This window comes from Neodiprion pinetum, chromosome 6, assembly GCF_021155775.2.
Source record: "Neodiprion pinetum isolate iyNeoPine1 chromosome 6, iyNeoPine1.2, whole genome shotgun sequence".
Lineage (NCBI taxonomy): Eukaryota > Metazoa > Arthropoda > Insecta > Hymenoptera > Diprionidae > Neodiprion > Neodiprion pinetum.
The window spans coordinates 29,096,561-29,114,399 of NC_060237.1; the positions used below are offsets into that span (position 1 = coordinate 29,096,561).

General features: G+C 48.0%; 1 protein-coding gene across 1 annotated transcript in view; it reads right to left on the minus strand.

Moving 5' to 3' along the window:
* Nucleotides 1–12,899: 12,899 nt before the first annotated feature.
* LOC124222494 (uncharacterized) overlaps nucleotides 12,900–17,839 on the minus strand; it is a 48,430-nt gene continuing 43,490 nt past the window's right edge. Inside the window, exons 7-10 of the mRNA XM_046633520.2 lie at nucleotides 17,714–17,774; nucleotides 17,269–17,315; nucleotides 16,548–16,674; nucleotides 12,900–15,380 (exon numbers count right to left, since the gene is read on the minus strand). Of these exons, the coding sequence (XP_046489476.1) occupies nucleotides 14,588–15,380; nucleotides 16,548–16,674; nucleotides 17,269–17,315; nucleotides 17,714–17,774 (1,028 nt within the window). The 3' untranslated portion in view covers nucleotides 12,900–14,587. The remainder of the gene's footprint in view (nucleotides 15,381–16,547; nucleotides 16,675–17,268; nucleotides 17,316–17,713; nucleotides 17,775–17,839) is intronic.

Sequence of the window (17,839 nt, forward strand, 5' to 3'; positions counted from 1 at the left end):
GAGGCGGCATAACGAGTCGCGACGTCGAAGTATAATGGCACACGGAGCGAGCATAAAATAAATGCACGGGGTTCTAGCGTTGTGCAGGCTCACATTGCATCCCTCGCGCACGAGCGCGAGGCATGCGCTCGCAAATAACAACACTCGTTCCACGCCTAGTGTCGCTGAGGCGCCGTGTACGCGTCTGCTTCACCGAGGTGGTCATGTATACTCACTTATGTTAAGACGCCTAACTATGGGAAATCCCCCTGCAGCCACAAGCCCACCCGGAATCGAATAAGATGAGATTATTTCGCCCAGAAGTACTTGTTACCCAAACATGGTCTATGTCAATGTCCAACTCCTCAGTGATCGTTGAACACATCTCAGAAAAGTTGCTCCTTGTTCTTAGGCTGACCGGAAGTAGAGTGAATTCTTGGCGATTTTACGTCTGGATCATCGGCTGATCCGCCCACTGCGAGGCTTGGTACTTTGCGACCTTGAATCACCCTCGATCATTAGAATCGGTGCAAAAGTCACGTAGACTGCATCGTAGCTGTGGATATTCCTAGATCACCGCGTGATTCCGTACCGCAGGAATTCACCACGTGACGTTCGAATAATAGGTATGGATCCTGAATGAGAATAGAATCTCGCAATCATAGAAAATAAACGAAGCCTCTGATTTATCCATCTCTGTTGCCAGAAATAGATTCTCGTCTATTTCACGGCCGGTCTGGAAAACAATGAACCAAAATGTCCGACTGAGTCACTCTCCTGATATTTTCTTCGGGCTCCAACACAGCTCTGCCTCTCCAACCGTCTTATTTCGCTCCAGTCAACGATTCCATATTCGGTTGGGAGATATTGTCTTCTTGGCCTCTGGTTGTTTTTCTCTCTGGATATTCCAACTTCCGCTGAAGTTGCGTTCGAGTAGCTCGTTTCCGCAGCCCCTCATAGCCAGATTCTCACTGATTTCATTGACTGGCAAGCTTTCATTGAGAAGCAGGCCCGATCAATGGGCACTATTTTTGGCAGCGGTACTTCGTGTCCACAAGAAGACGGTATTATACGTGGCCTCTGTGTGCTTATGCAAAAATCCCATCTCCTCTCTGTAGGAACAAACAGAGCGACGAACAAACACTCGACTCGGTCCCAGGCTAGACGTGCACCGCGTTATTGAGAGGTTTCTACGAAATATATTTCCGCCTCGCTTCATTTCAAGACCGTGTTCGGTTAAGCTCCTCTTGCACGATCCTTGGTACGACGATAATACGAATATAATAATAAGAACGAGCGAGAGAAATAACATTGGATAACAGGAAATGCGAGCCAGCTGCCGGGCTGAGTATTTTCTACCAGGTTAAGCGCTGTTAGAGTCACGTGGATTTTGAAAGAGCGGCAAGCAATCGGCACCTGCAGCATTGAGAGGCGACCGGAGAAACTCGCACTCTTAAGAGCGGAGCAAAAAGCGACCCGAGTTAATTGATAAATCACCGGCTTACATAATTTCACGGGCTTCAGCTGCGAACGGAGCTCAAGAAGGAGATAGCGACTTGTCTACTACCACGGCGGAATGCCTAGGAGGAAGAGGATGAACCCTGGACCCGTGTCTTGGACCCGTCTGGCCGCGGTCTCGCACGACCCGCGAGTGTCATTTGTTTGTACCACTGCCCTGATAGCTCTTAATGAGTCTGCAGCGGCGCTCAAGGCGTCAGGACTTCGGAGAAGGGTCCGGTCCGCTGCTCGATTGCCATCCGCATCGATCCTCGGCTGAGAACACCCTCGAACATGTCCCCTATAATGGATAACTACGCACAATGACGCGCTCACGTATCTCTCGTATTAATAACAGAGGAATGCGTCTGCTCTTTCCTTACACAGGCCTCCTCGGCAATGCACGGACACGAAACCCGTGTAAAGACGAAATAAGTACCTACACGCCATCCAGCCGAGCCTCTTCGACGCTCGGATGCGCGTTGATGCTCCTTCGTCTGGAATCAGTTGTGGACAGATGTCTTTCGGGCATGTACAGTTAGTCGAGAAATATTGTCGAGAGCAGGTTCAAAGACGCGTTCAAAGATTGACAGAAGTGGTAAATTACCATACACGGTTCGAAGGGCAGAGGCTACGACGTGTTTACTCTGCCGCCCAGACCAGACTTCGGTGTTCAAGATACAGGGTGACCAGCGAAACACCGTGCTGCCTCGCTTTCTACCGTAATGTCGTGGTTATTTGAGAAAGTATTCGTCTTCGTGATTACTCTGCAACTTTATTATCAAAGTTAACCATATTCTGGGACATTATCCTTGCGATGAACCCGGGCGAAGACGACGTCGCCAGAGTCTTTGTGTCCGCAAGGGTAGAGTTTTGATATGCCTCTACCTGCCAGGTTTATCTGCCTGCGTCTTCATTTCATAATTATTCAATTCAGTCGGTTAACCAGTCCCTACCGCTAAGACTAATGTATGTACCTGGCTGCCCGTGCACGCGTTGTGGTAATTTAGTGCCTGTTATATCGTGTGGCTTTTCAACGGGCTCTCCGTGGACTCGAGGGACCAACGAACGAGAGGACTGTTATTTTTTCTCGAGTACAGCGCGAGCTAGAAACGATACTCGATCGAACAGTTTCGAACAATTAGAATTGCGATAGTTTCTTCTAATCAATCCCATCGCGATTCGGTCGGACGCGATACAAATTTCTTCGGCAATCATCCCCCGTGTGAAAGACAACCGGGCTTGGCAGTTCGTTTGGGATTTTTCTTCTCTTTGAACGCGTTTGCTGTCAGCTCGCACCTTTCTCTACTCCAAGAAGCAGCGCAACCTCTGACTAAACCTCAGGAGTGGAGACCGGAGGCTGGGGGCGGCATCGCGTCTCCAGGTTCGGGGAGTTGTTTCCATTGTCTCAGAAGGCCGGTTCTCAGTAGTGTCGCATCATCCCTCGAGGTGTGCACTCCCCATCTCATTCATTTTCATTACGCCCAACGAAGGAAGACTCGCCTTTCGGCTCAAGCAGAGCAGAGTCTCTGCGCTCGGCTCGCCCAGCCCTCTCGTCGTAGATACAGAAATTTATAAGAATCAAAAAGATACGGTACGAATGCGGGACGCCTGGCCTGGTCAACGTCACAGTCGTCGTAGATTCGCCCTGACTTTTAAACGGCCGCTAGGGAGGGCCGCATCTCGATGTCGGTCTCTTCTCTGAGGGACGTCTGGTTTAACTCTGGTAGAAACCGCGGCCTGGGCATTAAATCAGTGATTTAAGACGTTTATATTCGCCCGCTTACCGTGCTTCTGCAGAGTCGCTTCTTTTCGCTTCTCCCACACCGGAAAGCCACCTGACGGTGAACCTACGTCTGCACTTGTAAAAGAAGCGCAACTGATCGATGAAGTGGGAACATCGGCTTCTCCAATAGCCGACTGCACGTCAGTGTCGATACGACGATGATCCTCGGCGTTTTTACAATTGGTAAGACTGTTATTCTCCTAGGTACCTGGACTCTAGTAGAATAAAATTGTTTCACTTCGCGTCTCGTTATATTGTCATCTGTGACAGAGCCCTTATCGTTAATTTTCATCTCGGGTCTAATAAAGTTGTATTTATACGCACGAGTGACATAAAAATTCGTGTCATGTATTCTCCCGCAGTTTGAGTATGCGTCTATAAAATCTCCGTCGCCGTCATGATCGCCGCGGTTGAGCATTGAAGCGTACATAGTGAAATGGCACGGTGACTCCCAGCACCGCAGCCGAAGAAACTCCGAACGACGAGCTGGTTCTTACGACGTGCTTCGTACCGCATCCAACATGACAAGGCAAAATCTAATTTCGATCGGAGCATTACAGATGTAGAATTTATGCGCAGCTAAGTGTGAGCCTTAGAGATCCAGAGAATAAACCTCTCCGTCTCTTCGCACTCTCTCTCTCTCTCTCTCTCTCTCTCTCTCTCTCTCGCCAAGTACGCGCGGACTTCGAACCTCGCGAGCTCTCGTACCCGAGGCTTGTCCATCCACACCGTCTAGGCACGTGCTAAACAATGTACCGGGTACCGGTTGGTATTCCGGTACAACAAGGTCCCCTGGATCGTGGGCGGATGCCGATTGATCGCCAACCACTTGCCTCGCGAGCATCGCTCGGTTACTGTAATTGCCCGTCGCCAGAGAATCCGGGGAGGAGAAGAGAGATTGATTTATAGCACTCCGGTCAGTGTCACCAATAATCGAAACCCAGTACCGGCAAAATGAGGACACAGGTGGCGAAACGAACTCGAGTTATGGAAAGATCCTTTCGGCGAGGACTTTTCCCATGGACTAGGCGGTCCGTCGTCACTTTTTCGCTTCAATTAGGGAAAACTGGAAGAACACGCCTGGCGCGAGAGTTCCGTCTGGTATAACCGGTCGCGTGGCATCCGCTGCTCGTCGCGGGATCGGAGTCTCGCGGAGGTTGGAGGCGGTGGATGAGAAAAAGGAGGCGGCGGAGGTGAAGGAGGTGGTCGTCGACAGTGAGATGAGCGATGGCTCGTCAGGCGGCATGGCGTGACACCCGATGACAGGGCGCGTACACGTACGCACACGAGTTCGCCATCCGAGACCACACACAATAGGCCCGGGATCTTTCTTCGCGGAGCCCGCGGGCCGCGAGGATTCGTATGGTAATCGCGCCGCGTGCTTTTTGCCTTTATTAACTGCTCGCGGTGTCTGACCCATTTTGCCTGTCAGTACTACCTCCGGAAATTCCAAGTCAACTCGTCTTCCACTTTAAATACCGCGCGCTATGCCGCACCGCGGGGAATCAATAACTCGATCCACGAGAAGATGAATAAATCTGCAGTCCTGGTGCAGGCCAACTGAGAGAGCCTCTCCGCTGTTTTCAAGCATCAGTTCAGCACCAGCGATGCATGGACAATCACTCTTCGCCACGGCTGAGTGTAGACTTGGTCAAGCCCGGTGTCGCAAGCGTTCTCCGGACCGCCCGAAAGCGTGGAAAGAGTGGTCAGCGTTGGTCCATCTTCCGCCTAGAGTCGCTTGATCAAACACGATGCACTGTTTTCACTGCTCGGCAGAGCGTTCGACGACGAGCTGCAGCGAACCGACGAACGTTCAGGGAAGCCGATGGTGTACTTACACTCACAATTAGTTAGACCACAAGGCTCTGGTAGAAGGCGGCAGAGAAGGGCGGCTGAAGTGTCTACCTCTTGAATGACTAATTCGGTCCGGGCACCATGAAAACGGAATACCTCCGGGAACGTGCGCGGTACCTGTATACGCGGGGTCAAGTGAAGACCGCCGGATGATGATGGGTGTTCGGTGGTTGAGGGCGATGTGGGACGTGGGGAGGAATGTCATAAATTCAAACAACAATTAACATTCGGAGAGGTGAACTGTTCCCACAGGCTCGCCGCAGCGACGCGGTATCGGTATCGCCGACGGAGCGCCGCGACGCGCGCGCGTCCCTCCGTATCCGTGCTATCCCATGCACCTCCACCTCTCCGACTTTCCTGTAGACACGGAGTTCTTCCTTACACGTCTTACAGGCCGCGCACGCCGCGTGTGCGCTGTGCTGCGCTACGTCGTGGATATACACCGTGTGTATAGGAGCGGGATGCATCGGCCTCGGGTCACGGGTTAAACTGTTCTCTCAACGCCATCTTTGATTTATTAATCATCGCCTCCGCCGCGGGCTACCTATACGATATTGCCTTTCGGACTTTCCATCTTCGCTTTTCATCCCGTTCCCCATGCTCTGTCACGCACACTATTTACTGAGACACGGAGTTGCGCGGCTCGATACGGTGACTGGAAAAGACTCTGGAATCGAAGGTGCGGACGCGGGCCGAGTAAGACTGTGGTCCAGCGACGCATCGCATTCGATTAGAATAGAGGCGGCAGATAAGTGGATACAAATGAAGGGCGACAGGTCAAGGTTGCTTGAAATCGCTCCTTCTCGCCTCCGTATCAGATCTGCCAAAGGTAGCGTATCCAGCGGAGCGAATAATTGAAATCAATTCCGTGGCGCCAGCGTATAATAGGAACCGCTGATGGTAGGGCCAAGATATATACTATCACGCATGCGCTTGTTCGAGCTCTCCCTCGTTCCAGCATCTACTTTTTATCTTCCCTTCCTCCACTCTGGTCCTCCTCCTCCTTCTCCGCCCCTCTTCCTTCTGCTTCCTCTCGTGCATCTCCGCCGACACGGCTGCAGCACGAGTAGTTATTCGTTTTGTTAGCGCCACTTTACAAGCATCAATCGGTCACTCGTTTTTCGTTCGACACGCGCGTGTGCACACGGCCGTATGATACGTACGTAGATACTGAAGGCGTAGGTGTAATATTCCACGCACATGCGACTACCTCAAACGAGTATTACGTGCGATGAGAGAAAAAGAGAGAGAGAGAGAGAGAGAGAGAGAGTCAAGAGACCGGCGTCGATTGTTTGCGGTGTTAATAACGCAAGGTAATTACCGATTACATGGTTCTTTAATTAAGCACTGGTACCCCAGCGTCTCTATCCAGCGTCTTTTCGATATTCGTTTACCGCTGGGAAGAGAAATCTACATGGGTAGAGATACGAGCGACGACGGAGGCGCCTTATGGGAACCACGCGGTCTCGGTACCGGCGCTTGTAAGAAAAATAAAGGAACAAAATTATAAAAGAGAGAAAACGGAGAAGAGAGGACCAGCTGGCCCAGCATTTTTTAATTTTCAAATTATAAAGGGTCCCGACGATTTTTCCCAGCGGTAACGTAACAGTAGGTACAATCGATCGATCGCATCTCTCCAGCGATTGCGTTACAGCGAAGATCGAGTCTTCTTGTCCGACTCGTAAGATTATACGCACTGAAAATACTATCAGGAGCACAAACTGCCCCGTAGGAATTTCCGACGAATTCAAGCCTCTCCGAATAATGTGCAGCTGGTCTCGGATTCCTCGGTTCGAACCCGTTCGACCAGCAGTCACTCCGGACTCACAAATGCTCTCCTCCCACGAAAAGGCACGGAAGAATACCCGCTTCCATGATCGCCCATACACGGAGAACGCTCTGCCGGAAAGCCTGAATTTCTGTCGCGGCAAAAGCCTCGGCGAAATCCAATGCATCAGGAATGGTGGAGAGAACGAGTTGATTAGGCGCTGCAGAGTCCCTCCTACGAAGCCTATAGGGATCGCAATTAATCTCTGGCGTAGGTGAGGCGGGAATGTCCACGAGGTCCGCGCGAGGCAGCAGACACCGTACAATAACTAATGGTCAATTTCAAAATTTGGTAATTCCTTAAGCCGGTGATCTATACGCTTTGACGCCGGTCGTCTACTCGGCTCATTTATCTTCCCCTATTTCACATCTACGGATGGGAGCCGTAGCGCAACTCGCGACATTTTGACGGCAGGGAGTGCACCGGACGTAAGCGACTTAATTCTCCTCCTCTTAAGACGTCTTCTCCTTCTCGTTCTGCGGCATATTGATGCCCCGTAACTCGAGAGTACTGCAACAGATTCCCGTGGCTTCTTCTCTATTACGAAACACCCCGACACCTAAGAGCTCGACTTTACCACAGAACTCGCACTTCAAATTCAATGTTGACCGTCCGGCCAATTGACTCTCGGTTATATCAGCCCCGGCTGCTTCACGAACTCGAGGACCCGCCAAGAAGCTAAATGTGTGACACCTGCGAGCTCGAGAGGACTGACTTGTAGACCCTGCCTTGTGCAATCGGTTTCCGGTATTCCACTTGCATCTCGGCGCGGTAGTTAGTTTCAGACGGGCGATTCAAATTCATGAATTTCCCCGTAGTCTTTTCGAATCAATAGCTAAAACGCTCGAATGGTCTGAAATAGGTCAACGCAGCATCCAGCTATACAGCGGGCTACTTGTCGCGTCACCGCGAGGCAGCCAGCCCGACTGGAGGACACTGACAACTGTGTTTCCTCGTCCGTCCTCCCCCCTTGGACTCCCTCTCTTCCTCACCGCGTCGTAGTCGGAGTAATATCTCGACTGTTTTTTGGGCGAAAGTCGTTGTCTGACAACCCACGCGGCCATAAACTGGTGCCGAGAGTAGGTATACGGTTGCGCGTATACACGCGCGTCGCTTTGCAAAGGTCACCCAAAGGACGCGCTATTGAAGAACATCGATGCCATAGAGGTCGGCTGGCATTAGATAGTCGAGGAGTGTGACACCGAGACCATAAATCGTCGGGGAAAAAAACTGCTCATTCCAAGCCACGCGTGCAATCGCTGTTGGGCGCAAGGATACCTCGGAAGAAATCGAGCCTCGAATCAGCTAGTCTCATGTCTGGAGAAGCGCGGAGTCGATGGATGCGGCGCCAACGCAGCCGCTGATGCAACACGTAAGCATGGTAACGGCTGACGATACGTTACCCGGGTATGACGCTAACGCGGCGTTATCCTTGCAAGCTCTCTTGCGATAAACCGAAGCCCGATTCGTCCGCGAGGCTAATCCGCCTCCGAGTAGGGTTGAGTTCCCCCGCGATACCCTTCGAGACGACGTTGCAAAATGAAGCGCAAAACCGTGCGTGCAGCATCGAGTCTCGCGTGTACACCGTTGAGCAGGTCTGGTAATAAATATCAACCGATTAGATCTCTGGTTACGGTGCCGGCCCTCTCTCGATGAGGAGAGACCAGCCTGAGCGAGGGAGGACGAGGGAATGAGGTGGGCCAAGAGCAGGGGTAGCAGCAACCTGCAACGACCAAAGGGAGCGACTATCAATCACTCCGTGTTAATCAAGGTGCTCGCTAAGTAGGCCGAACTGTGGCATTAAAGTGCAGCGCCGTGATGCCCCGGGCTCGAGTATTGGTACTTTGGAGAAACGAGAACGAGCCGGACCTCAAGGTGGAGTGAGAGAATGAGGAAAGAAAAAATGAATAAAAAGGAAGGTAAAGAACAGGGAGTGATAGACGCGGGGGAAGAGCGCTGCTCTCGGTTAGCAGTCCTGCTTGGTGCCACTAGACTGTATAGTCTCTTCTCCTCCTACTCATCGAGCTGGGTCTCCTCCTCCTCGCGTGGACGCGAGGCTCGACCTACCGCAGCGGCATCAACGTGCATTCCTCAATTTTCGGAAATTAATCGGGACTAATTACCGTGTCGGGACCCCCGAAGAGTTATGGGTCTCGTTTGCTCCTGCAGGCTCTTTTGCAAATCTTTGTTTGTACCTTTTGGCAAACCGAACAAGGCGCCACTGTGGAACAGCCAGGATTAGGTTTTTAAACGAGCGGAGCTCGGGTCTAACTTTAACGAGATTCGGGAGAAGCTAAAAGACAGCTCGTGCAAACCCGTTGACACATTTTGTTCGCGCGAGGTGCAGGCCCTACTCCCCCAGTGGTATTGCGGAAAGAGCGATAGAGTGGTAAAAAAAAGGAAGTAAGCCCCTTGGATAAAAATAAATAAAACCTTAAAGGACGGAGAAAATATGTCAATAAATCTAAAGTCTAGCTGAGATAGGTTGCATAGGACATGCGCTGAGGGGGAAGAACGTTGGGAAGGGAACTGGTAAATTTTTGTCCCCGTCAGATCCTCGAGAAATACAGTAGGGGCGTGGGTGTCCGGGTCGATTGTTTCCAGACTATAATTCGCGTCAACGGACCAGAAGTAACTTTCGGATCGTCTCAACGAAACGTGGACTGCAGTTCGGGGGGCGTCTTTTCCCGGTTCGTCGGACTCCAGGACTTAGTGAGATGGTGGGTAGGAACCTCTCCTTAAAACTTTCTTACGTGAGATCCTTGCCCCGCAGCCCGAGCAGCATCTGAACAACCGTAAACACCTCGTTCCGAGAATTTAATTGCTCTCGCAAGACGGTAGCTCCCGCAACTCTTAAAGTATTCATCGATAACACCGCGAACAAAGTTCAAGAAATCGCTAAGCGAGCGGTAAACACGTGCGCAAATCAATTGAAAAATCCGAGTCAGCGCGGAACTCAAGTCTGTAATTTATCATTAGGACGATTAAGACGAGTCACGATGACACTGACGTTCCGTCTTTATTTCGTACAGTGAAAACTGGGCTCTGATCTCTCTCCGGTTACAATCTGAGAATCACTTTTATTGTGGTAAACCAAGGAACTACGCGGGAGCAGTGCGATGGCTCAGAGTGCAAAGTTCGTACGCCGTGGAATCTCGAATGTCTTCCTCTATGACCAAGGCAAAGGAGTAAACAGGAGCGCAAATCAATTCTTGGTCGAAGTGGTGGAAGGAGTATGGAGTACGTGTATAGTAGGTGGCTAGTGTCGCGCACGTTGTTTCGGAAACAGGGAATAACCTCGGAGTCGATAATCGATAAGCGATCCTGGAAGTATCGCCGTACGTCGTCGGGCGTCACACCTCTTTCGCGAAGAGATGTAAAACTTTTGCATCACAGTACCGGCAGCAGCGGCGAAGGAACGAGTTAGGAAGGACGGCGACTCCTCCGCAGAGAGGAGTGACTTTATGGACTTGTTTGTGCCTCCTTCAACTTTTTAGAAATTATTTGAAAAGTTAAATTCCCCCCCCCCCCCCCCCCCCCCCCCCCCCGAAGTTATCAGGCATATCAGTAGAGGCAACGGCAACGCGGTTCAACCGGATGTAGAAGTAAAAGTGAGAGAAGCGAAAAAACTACACTGTACCGTTTTTTCTGCACTGTCATGCTAAAGCTGATCTCGCAGCCTTCTTCGCATTGGATTATAATATTGCATGATAAAGTACAATGAAATAATCACGCATGTCGATAATTTTAACAAGATACGACATCATCCGGGTTCTGCTTGCCTAAGGAATGCCGACTATGAGGTCAAATCCCATTACGTCATTCCTGAACTAGGAACTACTTGAAAACATAAAAGAATCGAGGAAATTGCGATGCCGTTAATCATGCAGATGAAAATACACGCGCGTTGCGGTAATTATAAAGTATACACACCTCGATACTTTGTTGTTACGTGAGACAACTTAATATCGGTATTACTTGAAAGTTTGAGCAATCGAGGGAATTGAGTGGTTAATTATGTTTAAACAACCTCCCTCTTCTAGGAGCGTACGATTGAAAACAGGTAAATTAGAGATACATCGGTCAGTGGTCCTGGGCTTGCACCAAGGTGTCTGCTGACGACCAACCACTGAGCTCCAGCCACCGATTAGGGATTCGTCCCATGCGTGAAGCGCAGCGTGCCGTGCGTGTTACCATACATCACTAGCGCGCGCGCAGTACAAGTATATGCGCGTATTTATTACTCGACAAATTACTGACTAAATTGATATTACGTATTAATCAACGCTTCCTAGAACCTGGTACTTCAGATCTGCCCTTACCCTGGTCAGTTTTCGACCTAGAGTGTCGAGAAGCTGAAATTAAGAAAGGAGTCGAGAACGTACCTGCCGGTTGTTCTTCTTCCTTTTCTTCTTATTTTCTAGCGGAGCGTTGTCGGCCCTCGGCGAAGGCGCCAAGTTGCGCTCAGGATCACACGGCGCACAAAAAAATGTTGGGGAGGGTTGACAGAATAATAATTTTAGCAATTATGCAGCGACGTTGTGATATCCCGTGGAGGTCGCGGCTGTTCCACGTCGGCGAGCCAGCCGATTTATGCGTCAAGGAAGATCACCAGAGTGCAATCCCGGCCATTAAGCAACGCTATTCCCCTCTGCATTATATTCTACCGCACGATGCGACCGCACTGATTTAATAATATCGATACACTGCCGAGAATTGAGCGAGAAATATCACACTAAAAAAGCAAGCACGAGCCGGTGAAACACTATAGCCGTAAACCGACGACTCAAGACTAAGAATTCAATTTGTCCTCCTCGCAAGTCGACCGAATTCTGACTGTCTCGGATCAGTTTCGAAACCTCAACGTACCGACGATCGTACGTTTACAAACAGAAGATTATACAAACACGAACGCGGATGCCGTGTTTACACTAGCGTATCAACAGATCGATATTGTTCTGGTGAAGTGTGAGAATCTATGCGAACAGCACTTACCTATCAGAAGTACCTACATACTTTATTACTATTAGGTACCTAAATTTTACGTCACTGTTGACGAGATTCCTAGCCACCTTCATTCTCAGGCGAGTATAAGGTGTGGATTATTTCGTTGAAATGAATGGATGTAAGGTATAGGTGTTCGAATCACGTGAGAACGGTAATTTACAACCGAATTTTCAGTCGGAGTGCCGACGGAAGAAGAATTTCTTTGTTTACCGATGCTCGACAAGTTGCTCAAGTCTTCTCAGCTGTTGTTCTTCTAAACTGTGAATACGTGTTACCGCGGCGATGGGCAGTAGAGACGTACATACACGCATACATGGGTACGTCTATGTTCAGCTAAAGGAATGCGAGGTTTATACGTATAAAAGCGTTGGGCGCGTTCGATGCAGGATTTGTTCGCCTGTAAACGAAAACCTTTAAGCTCCGAGTCCCAAGTTTTTCGGACATTTTTCCGTGTTGGCATATATTTGTGGGTGGTTTTTAATGATCCGTGTCAAGTTTGTTTTATTATTGTATTCGATTTCCCAGAGCGAGAGGGCGGCGGAGAATGAGGAGAATAAATAGAGATAGGGGGAAAGAGAGAGAGAGAGAGACGAAGAGAGAAGGAGAGTTACGTCAGCGACGACGTCCGCAAGTCAACCGGGCGGTGGTCCGTGATATATGGACAATCGGTCGCGAGACGTGTACCACCTACACGCCCGACCTTTAACCCCGTACCGAATATTGAATCACTTTAATATCTCGTCGAGACGCGAGTCGACGGGCGTCCAATTACAAGCAAGCCGAGCACCACGTACGTGATCTCGTTGAATAAGGCCGTCGACTAGGGGCGCCGATGATCCGGTCGCCCACGACTCCCTCAAATCTAGAATCAAACTATCACCAAGAGATTAACGCAACGCAACAACAACAATTCATCGATTGACAGCCGCAGAAATAATCAGCAGCAGATTAGGTTTTAAACGTTTATTATAGAATAATTATTGTAATAGGTGTACTATAATTGTGAAATATTCCGATGGTGACGCAGCGGTAGGTTTTTACAACAGCATTGCAGGCACGCAACGGTAATAAAGGTAAAATTAAAGACTAGACGTTAGGAGTAAATGTTTAAAAAAAAAAAAAAATAACTAAGAAAGATCGAATATGCCTGATATTGAGTCAGAAAACGAAGAAATAAAAGTTACGATTTCAATAATACTAACAATCATTTTTATTCTATTTACCTTAATCGTGAATAAGTGCGTCTCGAACAATTCTATTATCCCTACAATGACAATGGTGACTTTTTATTTTTATTTTATTTTTTCTCCTGCCTTCAAACGTTTATATAAATTTTTACTATCATTATTACCTACTTTTTCTTTTCTTTTAATTTTCTATACTCTTATTTATAAAATATTCCAATTTGTACCCTTGCACGGTCGGTCATAGTTTGTACATATTTCACTGCGATCATTTTCATGTCCAGTATATGTATAATAACCGATTCTTTGCAACTTACACTTCGACGGTGGTCTAACTAAATAAATAACTGATCACACGTAGACCGAATCCACTGATTCGTACGCAGTATGTACGAGAATGGAACAACAGGTATCACGTTGCAGTCAATTATTCCGGCTGATTTATATCAACTGTGAGAAATAGGAAGATAGATGGAATAAAGATAGATAGATAGGCAATGATAGAGAGAGAGAGAGAGAGATAGAGAGAGAGAGTAATGTAAAGGACAGATGCAAGAAGAGAGAAATACAGTGAGAAAAGACAAAATCCTTGAGAACTTCACGCCTAATAAATCTCTTATCTGGATCACTCTTGGCCCTAAACCCTCCCTATCGACACATCACGAGAAAGGTCGAAAAGGTATTGTAAAAAAATACGTACATTGTTAGACAAATTCCAGGCGCGTTAATCGCGGGCACAAGGGAAGAGGTGTTGTCGAGTAGAAAGATCAAAAGTTGGCAGCGAAAAATCTCGTGCGCTTATATTTAATTATATATACGTTTTTCAGTTTATTTTTCCTTTTTTTTTTTTTTTTTTTTAATGAACTTACTTTTTTGTCACTTTGACGCATCTGTTTATTCATTTATTAAATCACTTGACGACGATTGTTACACTGCCGTATGCCCAAAAGCACATGTCACTGGCAAGAAGCAGTAGTTGCAACCACGGTTGGTTAACTTTTTTCGTTAACCAGACAGAGGCGTAAACATGCAACGTCGCGTGTGCGTCGAGGGCACGTTTTCAAGTATATATAATAAATGTAAGGAAATACAATTAACAAGGATGGTCAGATATATTGAATACCTGCTTTCTTAAGTCGTTGTTGATGTTATTCTCCTTCTGGTTAATCCTCATCTTGATAATATTCATTTTTAATCTCGTTGTTATACAGCTGTCAAATATCAGAAGCCTCATAATCGCCCGTGCGTCGTCTCTTTCGGTGCCCAAGAAATAGTTCCTTTTCTTTGTCCATTTTATCATCGTCCACATACATAGAAAACACAAAATTACGCAACAACGTCATTATGTATATCAAATCTGATTCCTGTCCTATCCATTATCCACAAGCGACCATGCGACAATGAGAAGTTCTTAAAAATTGTCCGGTTTTTCTGCTAATCGGCACGTCGTCGTCACTTGCCGCGATTGGCCCGGTTGTTGAACCTCCCTTTGTTCCGCCGTTTCGGTCCCCCCGTCACAAGGGCGGCTGGGACCGTTGGAACTGTGGACAGGGCAGTGGCCGTCAAGTTCTCCTCGAAGGTATCAACAGTGAAGTCCTGCTCCCCGTGAAGTCTCGGGACGTGGATGGCCACCTCGGACGGTTTCTTCCTCTTCACTACATGCGCGTTCCGCACTCCGTTTCCATTCCGCAACAGCTGCTTTTTCTTATGCTGCTGCTGGTACTGGTACAGCCCCTTCATCATCGGCGGCATTTCCTGGGGTGGACCACGCTGCGGCAGCCTTGGCCCAGGGCCCGGTGGACCCATGGAACCTGGGGGCGGACCCATCGGCCCTGGGGGCCCAAGGGGGCCAGGAGGGCCTGGTAACCGCGGGGGGCAAGGTGGCATCGGCATCCTCGGGGGGCCGTGCGGCATTCGGGGTGGAAATCCGAGGCTTGGATATCCGCGGCCCGGTGGTGGGCCGTACCTCAGGGGCCGAGGGCCGTAGGCGACTCCAAGAGGCGGAGGCATCGGAGGTCTCGGCGGCACCGGCGACATCGGGGGCCTCAAAGGCCTTGGCGGCCTTGGTGGCCTCAGTGGCATGAGAGGGTTGAAGGACGGAGGTCCATAGCCGAAGTGGTCCAGATGCGGCGGTGGAAACGGTCGCCCGTTTGGAAAGCCTCTTCGAGGCGGGTGGAAACCCGGCGGTCCCGGCGGACCCATCGGTCCTATTCGTTTCACCCTCTTTGGAATCCGCTTGTGCCCCCTGTAGTTATACAGTCGTGAGAAATATAGAGCGCTCGAATTATCGAGGAATGGGACGGTCTACCGTTCGATACAATCACAGGGCGTCGCGAGCCTTGGCAAGCTAAAGTGTTCAAGTTTTATAAAATAGATAGAGGTTTTCCCACAGACAGAATAATATGGTTGAGAATTTTTCTGATGCATTGATATACAACAAAAATTCGACAAAGTAGTAGAATATTTTTTCAACTTGATATGGAATGTCTGTATAATCTGTATTTGTAGAGGCCCTAGAAAAAATATACGACCAATAAATGTCGAAATAAAACACCGAACAGCGCCTATATTAACATCAAAATGCTGTCTGAAATACGAGACAATATATCGAACCTCTACACGTTTCAAGGTCCTTAGGATTTTCAGATTTTACAGGTCCATAGACGCCCCGAATTATTAGGGGACACATGCAGCTGTAACATTGGTTATGAAAAATTGTACAATGCAGCAGTCCAGTTTTGTATTAAGAGGACAAGGGAGGCTTGAGGTGAGAAAAATTCGTTAGCGGTTAATTGTCCATATGAAAATCACGAGTGAATTTGACACTTTTTTCTTTCTAAAGATGATTGCTATGACATTAAAGACTACGAAAATTTATTGAAACCAATGTAAAGATCAATAATATCGATCCTCCAAGGAATTGAAATGAGTTAACTAAAATCTGGTTATGCAACGATTCCGGTGGAAAAGATCGACATTTTTTGAAATTGTTAAATTATAAAAAATTTGCCTTCTCTTTCAAGAGCCCTCTATAGAATTATACCTGAAAAACAATTACTAATCGTCATCAACAAGATGGCTTCTAAATAAAGAGAGTTTTTTAAATATTCAATTTCATTTTTATTAGAAAAGTAAGAAGACAATTTTTTTTCTATCGTATTTCGCCTAAATAAGTTGAAGCATCGATACTATTGACCTTGAAATCAATATGAATGAATTTTCTTACTCTTGAATGTCGTAGTAAACATCTTTAGAAAGAAAAAAATTTTATACTCACTCCCAATCTTGTTATGAATAATTAAACTCAAAGGATTTTTTTTCACTTCAACCCCCCGCAGCCCCCTCAATTGAAAACAGCCGGGTTATTAGGAACAGAAGAAAGCTAAGTCGGCGGCGTTGAACGTTGGCATACCTGAACGGCATGCTAGAACTCTCCAAAGTGACTTCTTTGGTGTCCAACTTTTGACCCTTCGGTGTAGTCTTCAGGTCATTAATGTAGACATCACGTTCAATGGCATATCCTCTGGCTTCCTGAAAGGCTAAAATCAGAAGGAGAAACCCTCGATGATGAATCGAAAGAGAGCTAGTGGGCCGAATGAGCGAACGGAATTATTCCACACCGATTCAATGCTCGGAATATTATAACAGAGTCGAGTCCGATCTGGGTCAGGGTCGTCGCGACTGCCCCGAAGAAGATGGTATCTCGATCGTCTGGCAATACGACTAGGCGAGTATACGTAATAAAATGTAACTTGTACCGTAATCCTAATTAAGCGCGGTCGGATTGTATTGTCCGATCGTGTAGGCGCCGCGACGCATCCAGATCTTATCGATATAAAAAATGGATATCTCTGTACACCGATGTTTTACCAAGTATAATTATCGCCGGCGTATAGATTCAGGGTGGGTGAGGCCCCGTGCAACCTGGGCATTCCCTTGTCTCAACCTCGACGTATACAAGACGCGAGTGGGTACAACGCCGACAAGAATTATGGAATATAAATATCGCGGTACCGTTGAAAATGAGAGAGAAAAAAAGGATGAAAAAAAATCTTTTCCCGTTAGTTGGAGAGATTTGACGACCAGACAAAAGCGGAGCTTTTTCAACTAGGCGTATAACTAGCCACGCTTACCCGTGATAGCTTCCTGATTCTCCCATCCTAGCTGCTGTATGAGGTACCTGAAACGAGAAAGAAAAAAAAAAAAGGAAACGAAATCACGTAGATAGCTCTAATCATACTCGTAAACGAATGTCTAAAGTAGCTTTGTAACGATAGAAAAGGCAGTAGTTGAGAGTAGATATCGTGTACGTACGTAGGGGCGAAAGGTGTATGGGTACCGAGAGAAGAGAAGCGAGGTATGCTGAATGATCTTGATTCGTGACATACCTACCGAGTTCTAAGGACTACCACAAAACAGAGTACGGACCTGGGGCCGTTTCAACTGACCAGAGAGACGCTCAGGCATTCCTAACTCGGTTATAAATACAATTAGCTAATTAGAGTTATAGTTAGTAATAATTAGTGCTGCGGGCGAAGAGCTCGAGTCGCGTCTGGCTGAGATTCAGTCTCGACTTACTTGCATATGAAGTATCCGGTGCGGTTGACCCCGTGAGTGCAGTGGACGCCTATGAGTTCGTCTGAAACAGAGCCATGAAGGAGCGGTTGAAAAACGCTGAATCTTCTTAAAAATCCCAATCACCAT